Here is an 18,756-nt window from a genome sequence, read left to right on the forward strand (position 1 = left end):
CAGTGGCCTTTTAGTACCTTTATAGATGTTTACTGTTAAAAGCTGGACTGCATTAATTTCACCAAAATGAATAGTTTTGAGTGGTGAAAGAAATACTCTATCAAAAAACTAAATTACTACTAAATTGCTTTTATAACTTAGATATGTTTCTGTACATACTGAACTAAAACAGTTCATCCTGGGTCATTATAAACTCTGGGTAAACAGAATCCTGGGTTATTTTGCTTCACTTTCACACTGCTCATACAGTACTTTACCCCTGGTTACTGATTAATCCTGGCAGTTTATAATCTGACGTTCCACACTGTACATTCCCAATCCCTGGCTTAACCTCCTTATTTGCATATTTGTGCTTTAAGCATCCTTAGATACAGCACACATCCACTTTAAATAGTGGTTTGCTTTATACGCTTTTGCAACAGCGAGGAACACAGCATTTTAGTTGACCAGACATTCACTGGAGTCCAGCTTACAATCTTTTTTTCAGTGTCACGTGTATCCTCATTTGCTACGTCCTGGTTTTAATATAAGAAGGCTCATTTTCTGATCGGGTTTCTGCTGCCTAGCATCTAGTTATAACATTCTAACACAACATCAGTGCACAGTTGCTAAGCCTGCTATGGTGCAGGATTTCATAACCTCAGGTAAAAAAAAAACAACTCATGCTAACCCTGCTTTTAAACTGTGAAACATTTCTCTACCCAGGGTTTAAAATGATCCAGAGCTCGGATTACTTTCTATTCAGAATTTCACCTATTCTCCTTATGTCCTCTTCAGGGTCTTCAGGTTTCCTCATAAATGTGGTAGATGCCACCTATGTTACATTGTCACTTGTTATGAATGGGTGTACACTGTCCTGTGTGAATCTAGTCATATTTAACTATTTTTCTAACAGTTACAAAAAAAACAAAGATTATTAAACCTATTTACAGACATATTTACTATCTGTAAGCTTTAAATTATCACATGAACTAGATGATTTGCTTAAAAATATTCAATATTCAATACTCAAATATTCCTAGATTTTTTTTTTTATTTAACTAGATTCGAGATTAATTTAACATTTTTGCAAACAAGCCCCAAATTTAGCGTTCGCTCGACCATTAAAAAATAAATAAATAAATAGATAGATAGATAAATAAATAAAGAGCTTAGTGAAAAGAAATCAATGAACAAATAAATGTATTAGAGAACAAATGAATAACCGTCAGTAGTACATCACTGTTGAAACATATTCCTTGTAAGATCATCTCGTTGGCCAGCACAGCTAATTCTAATTCATCTTTTCTTTCCTCTTCAGTTCACTTCTCTTCCTCCCTTCCGCTATTGCACAACTACCTCTTCCTGAGTTTGCACATTTCATAGTCAGTGAACCTGATTCCAAAAATAGACTGCTATAATGAAAAGCTTGACTCTCTCTCTCTCTCTCTCTCTCTCTCTCTCTCTCTCTCTCTCTCTCTCTCTCTCTCTCTCCCTGTCTACGGGAACCTTCAGAAAAGAAACCCTTGTGCACTGCATCAATAGCTGATGCAGAAGCGAGCTGTTTGACAGCTGTTGTTGGCCACCACATTTCACACAACACTGACTTCTGTGTACTGAAGGTCACAGAAATTATTTAACTGCTGTATTTTAGTCGTCTATGTTTTCAGCCTGATTTGTGTGGCCGATAAACTAACCAAAAAAAATGACTCATTAATCTGTATTTAATTAATTATTTGTTTGGGAAAATGTTATTGAGCATTTTTCCAAAACCCCACGTGCAATTTTGCTTTAACACACCGACCTCCAGCTGATCGTCAGCGTTTCTCGTTCATCTACCGCCCTCTAGTGGACAAATGCCCACATTGCACGTGTGAAAACTTCCTAGAAAAAAAGTGAAACCACTTTCTCAGGTTTCGTTCAAGTTTTACTAACGTGTAACCTGAATAAAACTCTACATCAACATCAGTATAAAGACATAAACAGAAATACAGAAACAGGAATAACAAAGCAACTAAACTACACCAAAATCTTGTCTAGTCTATGACACAGGATCTCTCTTTTCACAGATATGTTGGTTTGAGTCTTACACTACCATGGTGTTAGTGATATGATGAATGTCATCTCGTATGGCCAGATAGTATACAGCACAAAGCAGAAGAGCTAACCGCAAAGATGTAGTGAAATATTAATGCAGCACTGAGTGAGATGTCATAGGTATCATGTGGCCCGGCTTCCCAGTGACCCAAACAAGACTCAGAGAACAAAAAGCCTGCTCTGAAAGATTTCTTCCATTTTGGCTTCTTTTCTTTTTCATAAAAATCATTCTTTCTCAAAGAACTGAATGATGGCTTAACAATATCTTCTAACAAAATTTACACTTTGTCTATTGTTTAGTTTGAATTAAATGTGTCTAAAATTTATTTTGCAAAACTCTCAAAAATGACACGTATAAAAAAAAATCAAAACCACAGTCTTGTCGCTGCTGTCTGTATTTCCTGCAAACATTTTGCAAGAAATCTGCAAGGTGCAGAGTGAAGCATTTGTTGAAGTTAGATGGGGTTATTAAATATAGAGGAACTCCAGTATAGTTTATGGACAGAATGTTTCAAATCTTCCAAGACAATACGTATCCATCCAGCCATCAATTTTCTTGCGTGGCAGGGAATAGCGTGGCAGGGAACCTGGAGCCTACCCCAGGGGCACAAGGGACTCCTACCCATTACAGGTCACAATCCCGCAAACACTCACACATTACGAACCAGTTAGAGATGCCAATCAGCATACAACCCATGACTTTGGCCTGGGGGAAGAAGCCATACTACCCAGTAAAAAAAACAAAAAATAAATAAAGAAAGAAAAATAAAGAAAAGCACAGGAAAAACAAGTAAACTCCACAAACACAGGGAAGAGGCAGGAATCAAACTCCCAACCCTGGATATGCGAGTCAACTTTATTTATTTATGACTGTAATTCAGGCTTTTTATATACTATCTTCATATACTTGGTATTTATATTCATAATCCTGAGATTAATAAAATTTACATCATCTTTTAAGAAATGTTCACTCACTAAAATGCCTATATATTTACACAGGTATTTCCTTTTCATTGAAAGAATTAACTCTCTTATATTTCCAGAAACTAACTGCAAAAAGTTCCCACTTAAAATATTATTTTGAATTTAACGAAAGCATCCACAATATTATTCCATATTATTCCAACAGCACCCATATTATTAATGTTAATAGGATGAATATTCATGTGTTTATAGTTTTCTGAAATGGTGAAAAAGCTTTTAGAATATTGTTTACTTCTGTGGACACAAGAGTCCTCAAGAACGTCTGGTGTATTTTAAATAATAATGTAGGGGAAATGAATGAGTCTCAATGAAGATGTGTGAGGATGTAAATGTCACTAGATGAATTAATGTCTGATGTTCATGTGTATTAACGCTTGTGTTACTTCATCTTAGGTCATTTGTTTACCGTTTCTGTTTATAAATCAACTGTCAAAGCAAATTGGAGCAAATTATTCAGTGAATTAAATGAACACTGAAATTATTCAGCATTATTTAGCATTTGTTTGAGATTGTAGACACAAATTCACCACTGCTAACTGTGCTGTAGATGCTAGCTGATAGCTAGCTGCTAAAATCCTTACACCTCATTGCTAATTCATATTAAAGGGTCTTGGATGACTATATAAGGTAAAGTGGGAAGTGGATATGAATATTACTATCAACAGCATTTTGACAAATTAGAAGAAATGTTTTTTTCACAGGTCTCAAAGGAAAATGAGCTAATATGTGGGCAACAAAAAACCGCTAATTATTAACTAGCATTCAGACTCACTGGAGGATTTTTTTATTGCTTCAACTTGGTGCTCAAATGAAAAGATTCTATACTTAGCACCTTTTTTATGATAAAATTCAGCTTTGCTCTCTACCTGCTACTATTTTCAACCTAGCAATGCATGCACTTTGATGTCCACACCTGAGAATAACTATTTAATCTGTGCTGTTTCACTTTGAAGGCTTGCATGTCAGTGAAAAGCAGTGTGTTGAAACCCATTCTTTTTTCCATCACCATTTTCTGTCTTCTCTTACCCCCAGACAGCAACAGCCGTGGTGAAAGAGATCGTGTTTTCTGAGACGGCATCAATATTTACAGGTGTCTAGTGCAGCAAGCTTAGCTGTCAAACATGGCGCCCAGGGAATCCGTTAACAAAGCGAAGCGGAGCTGTGGCAAAACAACATGAAGCAACGTCTGTGTGTGAGCCTCTCTAACACTTAGACTGTAACCATACACTTCTATGCTAAGTACTACACCAGAAAGATTAGCGTGACTGAAAGTGGTGTATTTATAGTTAACACTAAACCAAAAAACTTAAAGGTAAATGGTAAAAGGTTTCGATAGGCATGGCTTCAGAGGCATTCGGCCAGGTATACGTTTATGTCTTATACATTGTGGAAAGTGAATGTTTTCACATAACTATGTTGTGAAATTCTCAGACACCAAATACTCCTAGCAACATCGAAGGATGTGCCACTAATTGTTTTTCAGAATACCGTTTATTGGTCATTTCAGATTAATTCTCTTTAAAATACATAAAAACACCAGGAAGAAAGACTCTCTGTAGAGGAGGAACAAAAACAAATAGTTTGAATTGTATGGACTAGTAAGATATTGCTTATATTGCCAAAAGGCAACTCACATTAACAATAGTATGTATTCATTGAGATGAGTTTCTTTTGCATTCATTTAATAGATAAAGCATTAAGTGATAAAGGAGGACTTTTATACTTCATGCTGTCATACTTCACGTCTCATCCAAGTGTTTAGGACAATACACAACTCTCATTTTCTTTCTTTTTCTGTCTTTCTGTTCAGACCTCAATTGTGCACGTTGTGTCAAGCAGACAAGGCCAAGCACAGTCATCCAGCACTGTCCAGGATGCCAAGTCATGACCTGTTTGGCTGAGTATACTGTATTCCTCAAATATACATGCACCCCCCCCCCACACACACACACACACACACATGCATATTATATGCACATAGCTACCATGACACTTGAGATACCTGAGAACTAACGACGACCCCAGACAGGAGACACAACAGCGAACCCTGACCAGCAGCTGAACAAGTAATGAACACTTTCACGTTGCAGATTTCATGTCAGGAAAAGTATTAGTTTATTTTTAATGACCCAGAAGACATTTCACAGTATTGGCTCAATGCTGTATCTACATTATAACACATGCTTCTGAATGCCACCACCTACATGATACTCCTTGTCTTTTATTGTCCACATACGACATACTAACCAGAAATACGCTACCAAATATTAAGAACTAAGAACTGAGGTTGAGTTAAAAAAAAAAAAGAAGCTAAACGGTATTAAACATTTTTAAAGTGCTAAATAATTACTAGACTGAGCTAATAATGCTAATATGTCCTGTAACATTACTAATAATGCTCTTAACGGCACTAAATAAATACCAAACATTCAATGGAAGCAAAGATGATATTTGTGAGTACAACAACTGAATGAATCTGATATGGAAATAAAGCAATGATGCCAATGTAACATTGAGAAGGTCTCTGGCTAAAATTCAACATTCCCTATGAAGGTCAGCTATTAACTATTATCAATTTAGGACTTGATTTGTTGATATAAGGTAACAATGAAAAATCAGTTGTCAGAGTTAGCATCAGATAATGCTAACTGATCCTAATATTTTTAATTCACTGTCTGCATTGTTCATTAGCCATGGAACCTCTCTCTATGTCCCGAACCCTGGGACATAGACTTTCATATACTGCAAATGTGCAACAGTCTACTGACAGGAAGTGTGGCACTGAAAGGGAATGAAAACATGCTAACCACTTTGTCTTCCTGTAGAGTTTCCACAAGGGAGAGAAAAGGAGACAAAACAAAGAGGAAGGATTGTGAGTAACATTAAGACACATACTCGTGCGTTTCAAGGTGTTTATGGTCTCCTAAAAATGCATTCAATAACTACATTAACAAGCCTGGAGAAAAAGACGTTGTTGCCCTCTGGTGGTTATTAAACGAATTGCACAAATGTTTTTTCTACTACTTGGTTTAAATCGAGGTGCCAGATTTTGTTTTAGATTTTTTTTTGTCTCTTAATCATTCATATCTGCTACAAAAGACAGATTTTAGATGCATGTTGACATTAAAATGATTCAGATTTTATTGAAGCCAAAAAAAAACAAAAAAAGAAAGTTTGTATTGTTTATATTTGTTGCTTTCAGGAAAATAGAGAAGATTATATAACTAATAGCTAAACATACAAAACCAAGGAGAGAGAATATACATTTATTTAAGATTCACAAATGTACTATAATATACCAAAGTCTACGCATTAACATAGCTAGATGAAAATCCTGTTATGACATTAAGTAGGAAAGCAAAATATTACGTGGCATAATTCAAGGCTTCGCAGTGTGATATGAAACATCCTGAGATAAAAGCTTTTTACCTTGGGGACATCTTGTAATATGCACATAAGATTTTTGACAAGCTTTATGGTAATCATTTTGCTACACATGAACAAGTTAACAAGTCAAAGTAATGCGTAATATGCAGCTGGAAAGTATGTGTAAATTTACAGGACAATTTATATTGAGCATATACTGTACACCTGTAAAGGCTTAACTAACTAACTACACAGATCCTGTATCTTCCCTACACAGACAGGTTATGATATGCTGCTATAAGCTTGAACGTAATATGTTCATACCTTGTTGGAGCGGAGAGACACTCGTCCTCCACAGCGGGCACAGAACTTGGTTTGGCAATATGAACAGAGGTGACCACAGCCATCAGCAAACTTGGTCTTGTGGCAAATTCCACAGATGGGAGCCTCGCCTTTGAGCTGGGGAGTGGTCTGTGCCTCATCCGCCATCTTCTTAACCTGGTCCTTATAAGACTCGAACTGCTGGTGTAACTTCCTGTAAATGCAAGGCAGCATGTGAAAATACAGCAACAGAAAAAAAAAACGGATGTGCAACTAATATTGTTAGGGAGTGCATAATAATAATAATAATAATAATAATAATAATAATAATAAGAAGAAGAAGAAGAAGAAGAAGAAGAAGAAGAAGAAGAAGATACGTACTGTATAAGTTCTAGTGTTACATCTCTACATATTTTTCATTTAGGATTAGCTGGGAAAATGAAGTGAAATGAATCAGTGAATAAAAATTATTATTATTATTATTATTATTATTATTATTATTATTATTATTATTATTATTGTTTTTTTTAATAGATGATTAAAATGAATCAAGTAATATACTGAGAACATTCTGAGATCATACTGTTACAGGGGCAGACAGGAACAGAGGTGAACCTTTTTGACCGAGGCCCTTCTCCACACTAACACGGGTTAATTTTATATGAAATTACATCTTTTTTTTATCCATTTTCACCATTCACCCATTTTTGACCACAAAAAAAAATCCATGCTACCAAAATGTACTGTGCTTTTGTACTGTTAATGTTGCTTGAAAATGTTGACATTATGATTATCATGTCATCATGGCAAAACTTAATGTGATGCTTTTATCTGTATTAGGTTTAATACATGACTAAAGGTTTGTGCACACCTAGCCATCACACCTATATCCTACAATGACTCTTTTAGGAAGGCTTGCCACTAGATTTTAGAGTGTGGTTATATGGATCTGTCCATATAGCCTCAGACGCTTTAGTGAATTCAGGTGCTGATATCGGATGAAGAGACCTGAGACAGTTCATACCAAAGGAGTTCAACAGGGTAGAGATCAGGGATCTGTGCAGGACACATGAGATCTTCCACTTCAGTCTTGTCTTCATAAAGCTTGCTTTGTTAACAGGTGCACTGACATGCTGGAAGAGATTTGGGTCTCCTACTTTCAGTGAAGGGAAATTTGAAGGGAAGGCCCACATATAAGTGTGATGGTCAGGGTTCCACATATTTTTAACCATATTGTGTATTTAAATTATATGATTGACTCTAGGCATCTCACCGAACACTGCTACTGAAGAGTTAGCTCTCAGTGCCGGTCTCAAGTCCAGATAAAATGGGAGGATGGAATCAGGAGAAGCATTTGGTGTAAAACCTGTGCCAAATCTAATATGCGGACCACGTGATCCACTGTGCCAAACAGGGAGCAGCATAAAGAGAGAAAAAAAAAAGAAAAACTAAAAAACAGACAGACACAGAAGCCACACCTCCTTCACTAGGATTGACAGGCTTAGAGAACTCTACACCTTCAACAAGACCGACATATGGATTAGTCATCTTTTACTGAGACCAACACAAAGGTGTGACAAGGATGCATAAACCAGATGGGGTAGAATCCATTTGCAGAGTTTATTATAGAAGCACAGCAAATAATCCTAAACACAAAGCAAAATCACAGTGAATATATACAGGCAAATAATCAAAAACCATAGCAGAGCAAAGGTACCAGAACACAATCCAAATAGTGATAAATCCAGACAACAGAACATAAGATCAAAACTCAATGAACGGCTTGGTAAGTAGAAAGAACTAATAATACTTCCCACTGAACAACAGTGTGAGCATGGTTTAAGAAGCAGTAAAACCAGGAAGTGCTGTTTGACTTGAATGCCACGCCCCATGTACTATGAAGGATATGTACAGAGGCCACGCCTCCTTTAGTACAATTCACAGGCATAGAAGCCACTCCCCCTTTTATAAGACAGACAGACACAGAGACTAATCCTCCTTTACTAACCCTGACAAAGATGTTACTTATCCTTTTCTGAGACTGATAGACAAAAATGGCACACCCCTTGTGGTATGACTAATATGCACAGAAGCCATTCACCCAAGGATGTAGAGTGAAAGTGTGAGAGAAACACACTAACTAATGAACACTAACTAATTACACTACTCATAACAATAATGCCTAAAATTCTCTATAAATGAATGCAAAGTTTAATGGTACACAGATTAAAAACCTAAATTGCCTTATATTTGCACAATACTCAGAGATGTTATGCAACACTGACACTGCCTCCGATTAAACCCGCTCTTTCACTAGCAGGAGGTGTTTGCTTTAGTGCCAAGCAGCGGCCGAACTTAATTCTACTTTCTCAGGTTCCTCGTCATTGCAGGCGCGCTTCTATTTCAAGACAAGCGGTAAGTTAACACCGAGAGTGTTCACCATTTTAAAAGCAGATCAAGTCTTGTGCAGAAGCTGCATTTGCATGGCAGCGAAACATAACGATGCACTCTACATTACAAAGGGCCTCTCATGTTCGAGCCTAGACGTCATAGTACCTGGCAGACAATATAGTCACGGTGAAAAGCAATACTTTAAATGCGTCTTGACACAATGGATTATAATGTAGCCAAAATAATGCATAATAACAGGGTCAGGGTACTATGGGCTAACATTGTTTATAGTATATTTCCTATTCAGGACCCTAAAGGACACATTGCAGTCAATAATGGATAAATTACATACTTTCTTCTTTTGGGCATGGTACTACAGTATTACATAAAAATTCACATCTACTGTCACAACCGCTTTTATATGATCATATGACAAACTAAACTTATATGGCCATATATGGTAAAATAAACGTATATAGCCATATATAGTAAATTACATTTATATGGCCATATATGGTAAACTAACCTTATATGGCCATATATGGTAAACTACATTTATATGGCCATATATAGTAAACTAACCTTACATGGCCATATATGGTAAACTAAACCTGTCGTTGTGCAATAATTAATGGTGCTTGCAAAGCAACATTAATACTATTGTGCCGGACAAAACTTCGGCGCGTAACTTGTCCCACAGCTTTTGTGCCCGACCCATGAATGAGGTGTCAAATCGACCGGCTCATTGAGGAGAGGTGTGCTATGTCTTTTATAAGCGATCCGAGTACCGGTACTTCCGGTACCGGGTTTCAAAGTGGCCTTTTTCCCATAGACTCCCATTATAAACGGAGGTTTATAACTCGGCAAGCTTTCGAACTATCTACACCAAACTCGGCCAGTTCCTTTAGGGTGATATTCTGAACAAAGGTTTAAATTGGTGTATTGACTGGCCTTCTGGTTGAGCCGCAGCCCCGCCCCCAAATATGCAAAATCAAAAAACATTTTACAACATGTACATGTGACATATCAAAACAGAACAATGAGGGGAACTTCCTCACAGGTATTTTGATGACATCACGTGATGTCAAGTGAAAATAAAAAATTAGCACAACATGGACATGTGACATATCAAAACACTCAGCACAATGAGGAAAACTTCCTCAAGAGTATTCAGATGATGTCACTTGCTCGTCTCGACTAGCCTCCGGGATTTGCCACGTGCAAGCACCATTCACATTTTCTTCAGGAAATGTACGTTCTAGTTATACATTATCTTCCTGTAGGAAGACGTTCTCTCTGTATTTTCTGCATTTCCATATTTGGAAATGTAATGTATTGTTGTGTAAGTGACATGAACATGTCTAAGATGTGTCTAGTTGTTTTATATAATGCCAGTACCCGTGGATAGAACCATGGTGTAAATTGAACTTATTAGCCTCTCCAAAAGTAGAGTACATTGGTGGCAGACGACAGCTAAAACTGCACTGAGCAAACAAAATAAACTGATGAGTCACTCAACACTCTCAGCAACGAAGGTTCCTGCACTCCTTAAAAATACACAAAGTTGTGTGTGCCAAATCCTCAAGCAAAGCATCATCACGGTCCATTTTTAGACGTGCATTTTACAGGATTTGACTTCACATTTCATCCATGTCTCCAGCCTTCACCTTGTTAGGAACACGTTCCTGAGCAATTACTCCGTTATGCCTTTACCCACAATTACAGTTTTCTACCACTAGGGGTTTCTGCAATCATAAGATCATAGGCAGTTTAAAAAATACACATGTACATTAATAACTCAATACATCACATTCTATAGTTTAATCTTCTATGTCTAGCAATAAGGTGTGTAGGGGTTTCTTCTCATCAGATAGGATTTACAAACTGATCGGTGTAGGTGAGAAAAGACAAAATATTTTACAACTGATCATAGTTGCATCATAGGTTTGAGTTGTGCTACAAGGTTTAATATGTTTTTGCATTATTAATAAACAAGTAACAAGTGGTCAAACAACCTCCGGAGCTAATCATCTTTGCAATGAAGCTTTGTGCTGCCACTTCTTGAATTAATTATTGTGCAAATAATGCAATCATTTAATTATTGTGATAATAACACACAAAAATAATGCATGTGAAAAAAAAGGGAAGTTACTAATGGCTCACCACAAAGCAGCCAGGAAGAAAGACCAGATCTGAGCATTTGAAATTGACCTACTATCTTAAAATGTAGACTTGCTGACTGTTTTTGTTTTAAAAATAAAATGGTCTACCTACGTAGCTTGCAGCTAAATTGATTCTGATTCACTGACTACTCATGCCGATATTTGGTGTGAACTCTTCATGACCTGGTAGGTGTCAGTTCTTAGATCAAGGGTCAGAGTCTGAGGATCAGACACACACATGACATCCATGCATTTTGTATTGAATCCCTCAATCAACCACAACCACAGTAGAAACCAAAGCCTGCACCACACACCATAACACGGCGATAAGCGCAGTTTTTGGCCTTCATGTTTGGCTTTCAACGTTCATTAGAGGGCTGAATTATTGAGCATTGCTATCCCTTTACATGTGAACACACTTGGGTGTTAACCAGGGGAGAGCACATCTACTCTCACCATAACTATTTCTGTTACAGTTCAATCTAGGACTGCCACAATAAAAAAGTTTAAAAAAAAATGTTTTATACAAAAATACCTGTTCTACATGTTGGTCATAAAAGGCAAACACATGTTCATGTATTTAAGCTACTTAGCTTGGTCTGTTAGTTGAACCTTGAAATGAAAGGCAGTACCTGGGGTCATTCCTCAGTCCACAGGGTCCTATGTTCACCAAATTTATATTTCGCAAACTGAAAACATGACAAAGACTCCTATGTTCACATGACCCTGTGTTCCCCAGTTCAATAATCTGATTACACACGATAATTAAACGTTACAAAAGGCTTTATCTAGTACTCATTTTCCGAGACCTATTAACTTTATTATCTTTTACTTGACAGAGTTAAATAAACAGTATATCAATATATAAGTTTAAAATCCATTATTTATAAACACATGAAAGTTAGGAACCTATAAAATGAACAAGTTTGTAGATGCTGAATGCTCATTTAAGATTTTCAAAAATATCTCTTTGTGTACATTCATACATTTCAAGTCCATGCATGAATATATGTCCCTGGGAACATGGGACCTTGTGAAAAAAGGACGCTTTTTTATGTGTTCATTATGCACACACATAGGACCCTGGGAACATAGGACCTGTTGTCAAATGTTTATGAACTTCTATATAAAGCTGAACAAACAGGACCCTGAGAATATATATACACTTCCCATTAACTAGGTAATTTAGTTACCATGGATTGAGTAGATTGCTGTGAAGAACAGGTTTTGTTTCACTTCAGGAATTTTTTTTTTGTATTGGACAAAATTGGTGCAGTATTTTTACAGAGAAAAGTTTGCTTTGCTTTGATCGCTGCCATTTTGTTTGTCATAAGCAAACAAAAACATACAATGAGCATAGTGCTCGAGTGATACTTAATACCAGTGTCGGTTTCGATGTGTTTCCTAATTCAGTCATGTGACCAGCTCATTACTGTAGTGCTTAAGCATCACTGAAAAACAACATCATGGTCATATTTTATAGAGGTATGATTTTAATCTTGAACCATATTTTAAAAAAGTAGTGGAGCAGATGAAACCCATCAGAAGAGTGAAGAAACATCACACAAGATTGTTGCACTCGTTTTACTGCTCTGGATCTTACACATATGACATAAGAGAGCAAACGGTTTGAACATTGTCCTGTCCTGTCATGTCACTTTCTGTCTTTTCATCAAGAGCATGACTAAAAATTACTATATTGCACACGCAATATAGTAATCACTAACATTTTTAAACAACTCAAGCTTAGCAGTGATTCCCTAAGCAATCTTAGAACACAGCACAACACATTAATTTTCTCTAACAGCTCATATCAGTTTGCCTTTTCTTATACGTTACTGTCTCCATAATAACAACTTACATGTTGTCTTTAATAGCAAATACCTGAATAATTGTTTATATGGTGAATTCTTTAACATTTACAGAAATACACTACAGTGTCAGTGAAAACACAGGAAGGTCTAAAAAGAAACACTAATGGCACACCGATGAGGTTAAAAGCAACCTGCTTCTACTACCCTGACCCCAGAATGACTTTGGGCATCCTGGTCACTAAACAGCGGGAATACGAGCATCACAGACCTGGCGGGGTTCAAGTGGCAAGCCAGCGAGCAGTACCAGAATGCAGTGCCACCAAACCGGGTCAGATAGCAGTAAGAGCAGCTGTGACACATGGCCCAAATGTAACCATATGCTGCTTTCTGTCTCAACACACACACACACACACACACACACACACACACACACACACACACACACACACACACACACACACACACACACACACACACACACACACACACACACACACACACACACCTTAGAGGAGTCTGGAGAAACATAAACCAGTTGTCTGATACTGAAACCATGAGTGACAGGTTCATAAGTGTCTTCTAGTAACTTAAGGTTAAGAATGAAGCTTATAATTCTAAGGTCACAAATTTATGGATGTTTTTGTCTTAGATGATAAAATGACTCTTTATTCATGACATTGAATTACAGCAAAATACAGTGTGCCTAAATTGCATAAACAAGACCTATATTGAATTTTATTGGCTTCCATTTAAACCTCACAAATGGACTAGCAAAGCCATTTCACTGTACAGTGAAATTGGCAATGACTGTTGGCACAATTTGCTCCAAAGCAATTCTCCAAAACTCCCCAAAGAGTCCATACTATGCCTTTCTGAATCATTTTATTTTATATATAAAATAATTTTATATATAAATTCAATTCACATTCTCTACTGTCAATCACATTGACACTAGCCAATCACGAACAACTATGAGCTCATGTATGCAGAAAAGGGCAGATAGCATAGCAGATAGTACACTGAAAGTATTATGGTGTACTGAGCTGTAGTACTGGCTTCACATGTCTCATTTCATAGCTAATGTGTCATATTTTCTCTTTTTCCACTGATTAAAAGACTACAGCATTTATATACAGAATAAAAAAGTTATGTACAAAAAAGTCTTATTTGCATTCCATGTTTCTGGGCTTCAGGTTTAGTTTCCCCCAAACATTTTGAAAACTGCAACAGGAGTCCTGTTTAATGAGCTGAATTTTTTTATTATATGATGTAAGAAAATGGAAGTATGTGCTATAACAGGGTTGCCAGATCTTTATATCAAATAAAGCATCTTGATGAACAATAATCTTGATAAGCATCTGTATACACAAACAATAATCAATAGTTCAAATATAACCTTATTACATATGGGTTTACGTATAGGTTTGGAATTATGTGGCATATATGGGACATAAACTGCGTGTTTATGCTTGTACACCAGTTATACCAAAACACAAAAAGTTGTGAATGCAGAATATGATCTCTAGCACCTGAAAATCAGTAAAAATAAATAAATAAATAAATAAATAAATCTCTGGTTTTTGAGTTTCGGTATCCAGAAGTCTTTGAGATGATAAGCCAGGATTTCTTTGGCTTCAGTAGATCAGTAAAGTCCACATACGTCTAAAAGTCCATCTAAAGTGAGCTTATGGTGATATAGTATCTACAGCTTGTGTGTGTAACGCAGTGATGTGTGTTATAGGGTCTGGATATATAGCGCTTGTAAAATATCTCCTTGCACAAATAACTTGATCGTTCTCCAGCTTTGATTTTACTATATAGTTTACTTATCTCTTAGATATTGTCAGGTTCTTCTAAAAAAGTTCTGTTTAGATCTTACTGAGAAACAAAACTTTGTGGCTTAATATTTTAAAGCCAGATAGCTGACAAATTAAATCTTAGAAGTTTTAGAAGCTTAGCTTGGACAAATGTGAAATTTAAATGAAACATGTTGTTTAAAAAAAATAATAAAAATGGTACTTTTTTCATTCAATGTTAATTTAAACACGGATAAAGTTAATAATTTATTAATTCCTTTTATAAATATAAGAAACATGTAGGGCGGCGACTTTAACTGCAACTGACATATTCAACATTCTGTTTAAATATATCAGAATTCATAGCTTAACAGAAAAAGGGGAGAAAAGCAAACAGAATAGATTCAGAAGTCTTTTCAAGAACATCGGTTTTGTTTTATTTTCTGCCTGCTCAGATCTATTGATGTCAACTTGCGTTTTTCTTTACTTACGTTTCTGGCTCCTCCGTCGCAGCTTCTTTCTGAGGCTCATTTTGTGACTTAGTCTGGGGCTGGAGAACGTTATTAACCAGGTCTGTGATCCCACTAAAGGGACTTTTGAACCACCTGCACAGACAAGCGGGACATCACCGAGGCTGAGACACAACAGGCTAGCACGAGCAGCACGGAAGGACGGAAAAAAAAGTATGGCTGTGATTATCACAGCTGCACTGCAGGACACATTCATGTGGGGAGAAGAAAACAGGAACGAGCAGCTATGAAAGAGGACTGGAAGAACGGGATGCTTACACACTGTCTGATAAAGAGATTGAAAGAGTGTGATAGAGAAAGAGAGAGACAGAGACAGAGCAAAGACAGGCAGGGAAAGAGTGTGAAATAGAGAAAGAAGCATGTAGCGGTACAGCCAGTGAATCTAAGGTTGAGTCAACCAGATATAGTATGACTACATGTTACATAGAAAAAGAGGATCAAACTGATCATCACTCTAAAACTAAAAGCCCGTCTGAGAAGCAGGTAAAGCAGAACAGGTGCGTCCATTGGCTCTCGTATGCGGCCATGGTAGGGAAAGCATTGACAAGAGAAAGAGGAAGCCACACACAAGAAGAAAGCACATGAGATGGCCAAAGCTGGGAGCTATCTATGATGTGCTATGCTAGACTAGGCTAGACTATGCTACTGTATGCTATGCTTTGCCAAGAGATACTTACTGTGCAGACTGAGGCTTTGGATCTTCTTTGACCCTAAAAATAAAAATAAATGACCAACTCAGTGGGGATGGAGGGGTGAAACTTAACAGAATAACAACAAATGTTTAAATCAAAAGATCGGTTTTGCAAAAAGTAATCAGAAAAAAATCAGTTTACAAAAAGAGGCATGAATTACATAATCGTGTCCATTCAACATGCAAAATAAAAGTGCTGAGAACTGAGCAGTGATTTGATTAAAAAAAAGGTAATAAATTCAAAACAGAACCCAAATGAAACCAACAGGGATACTGTACAGATTACTGTAGAGATAAATCAGCTACAACTCCATCTCCTTGAGTCTCTAACTCTGACACAAGTTTGAACCAGAGCATCATTCATTTCCCATAAAAGACACTGCTGCTTTCCAACTACCGAGCCAACTAAGTGTCCAGTATGTGCCAAGAAGTCCAAGCCAGAGAGCCCTAAATTACAGTCCAATGAACCATTACTCTGTAGAATATATTAATTAGTTTAAATAAAACGTTAAAGACTGGCCAGTAAAAAGCACTCCTTTTCCGAAAGGCATGCCAGCACAAAGAGTTCATGCAGGTTCTCTCACATCATTTTAAAATCCAGCGTGGACCAATAGAATCCAGTTCGAAACTCCAAAAAAACGTAAATTTGAAATTCCCAGTATAAACAAAGCTACACAACAAAAGACCTGAAAGCATGCACAGTCCTTCGTGCGAGATGATACTGTCAGCTACACACAGCTTCATTAATATGTATGACTGAGAGCGGGACACCCGTTCTGCGCCCTTTATCCCTTTCACCTGAACACTACTCACTGATACAGGAATGATGGACATGCGCTGCCCTCTACTGGATGGAAGGACTTCAAAGCCAAAGTTCATTCCATCCAGTGCGGTTTTTGAGTGCAAGATATCATGATCTATGGTGCTCATGTTCAGCATTAAAATTCTTTGTCATGTCAAACTCCAAAGAGTTTGTTCATAGCACATATAAAAGTAGACACTCTATGGGCCATATATTTATAGAAAAGTTGCAAACAAAGAAAAAAGTCTATTTATGTCCCAAATAAATGGTGCTATCAAACCCCTTTCTGTTCTATTAGGTAACCCCAAGTGCTTATGCATAACCATCTAAAATTTTAAGGTGGTTATCTTCAGCCAATAAACTTCTTTGTAAAGTTATCCAACAATGAGAAAAACACTATTCTCACAATGAAAGCCAACAGCATCCTGAATAATTTTCTATCTGATAAAATAAAATAATTCATTTGTTTACAGTTATTAAAAATGTAATATAAGTTGATTCCCGGTGCCGTTGGACTGGAACGCCAGTGTAAAGTATGTATAGTATGTAGTATTTGTTGAAAGTCATAATTACATAATTACAGTATTGGATTTCTTCTCAGTCATAGTGCAAGTTTATAGATAAATCTATAGAGTGAGGAAGGTTTGCAAGATTGCACTGGCAGGTCTATGTAATGTACACATGATCTTTCGGAAGCGTTTTTGTTTCAAACATTTGATTTTGAGTTGTGTCATAAAGAAATGATGTGCAAATACAACAATAACAAGAATAAAAAAACACGGCTAAAGTATTAGCTATCTGGTAAACATGGCTGCTATCATATTAAGTGTTAATTTCTGTATTTTTGCACATGTACTGTAGAATATACAGTATGTACTGTACCCTGGTATGTGCTGATTTTGTGTATTGTCTGTTGTGTATTGTATTTTTTTGTTTGCACTGTTTTTTGTCTCACACTGTTTGTACTAGGTTGCACTGATACACTTATGTGGCTAGGACTAACTTTCTTGAGTCCTTAGCTCTGTCTTTGTTCTATGTACTGTAACACCATGGTCCTGGAGACATGTTGTTTCACTTCATTATGTACTGCATCATATATATATGGTTGAAATGACAATTAAAAGTTTCTTGACTTGACTTCCTTGACTTGACTTTAGGTATGTCATTGGTGATTTCATCAAATAACTATATAATACATGTCATGGGGATATGGTAGCCTAGTGAATAAGGAAGGTTGTGAGTTCGATTCCTACGTACAGGCCGCTGAGCAAGGCTCTTAACTCTCAATTGCTCAGTTGTATAAAAAAATTAGATAAAATGTAAGTCCCTCTGTATAAGGGTGTCTGCTAAATGCTGTAAATGTAAATGTCATTGAGCCATGGGGGCTTCATTAGCCAAATAGTAGAAAACAACCTGATGCTAATGAGATGTACAAGAATGTCACACAAGCTGATGTGGAGTAAGTAACATTTCTATGTTTCTATGTCTCTCTCTTTGTCTCTCTTTTTGTTGCTAGTATCAACAAACATGACAAAACTGCTGCTTTTGATGCTTTTGATGAAAATATATAGTTAAACCTTCGGAGATACAGCTGGTTAAATGTAACCTTCTTCCATCCATTTTCTGTAGCCTTGTGTCCCGAGTCACCTCAGATAGGGTGCCAACTCATCGCAGGACAAAATCACACCCATTCACAAACCCATTCACAGATGCTCCAACATCCTAATCTGTGACTTTGGACTGGCGGATATACCCATACCAACATACAGTACCCAGTGGAAACCATGAAGAACAAAGGGAACATGCAAACTCCACACAAACAC

The 18,756-nt window shown here is 36.8% G+C and overlaps 1 protein-coding gene across 19 annotated transcripts in view; it reads right to left on the bottom strand.

Moving 5' to 3' along the window:
- rims2a (regulating synaptic membrane exocytosis 2a) overlaps positions 1-18,756 on the bottom strand; it is a 168,004-nt gene that overhangs the window by 137,209 nt on the left and 12,039 nt on the right. For 17 of the 19 annotated variants that reach the window (XM_027171528.2, XM_027171521.2, XM_047808539.1 and 14 more), the window contains exons 3-6: positions 16,118-16,150; positions 15,402-15,515; positions 6,751-6,961; positions 5,868-5,879 (exon numbers count right to left, since the gene is read on the bottom strand). In XM_027171528.2, coding sequence (XP_027027329.2) covers positions 5,868-5,879; positions 6,751-6,961; positions 15,402-15,515; positions 16,118-16,150 — 370 coding nt within the window. The remainder of the gene's footprint in view (positions 1-5,867; positions 5,880-6,750; positions 6,962-15,401; positions 15,516-16,117; positions 16,151-18,756) is intronic. The other 2 variants (XM_047808541.1, XM_047808547.1) reach the window with 2 other exon arrangements.

The sequence above is a fragment of the Tachysurus fulvidraco genome, chromosome 25 (assembly GCF_022655615.1).
Source record: "Tachysurus fulvidraco isolate hzauxx_2018 chromosome 25, HZAU_PFXX_2.0, whole genome shotgun sequence".
Taxonomy (NCBI): Eukaryota; Metazoa; Chordata; class Actinopteri; order Siluriformes; family Bagridae; genus Tachysurus; species Tachysurus fulvidraco.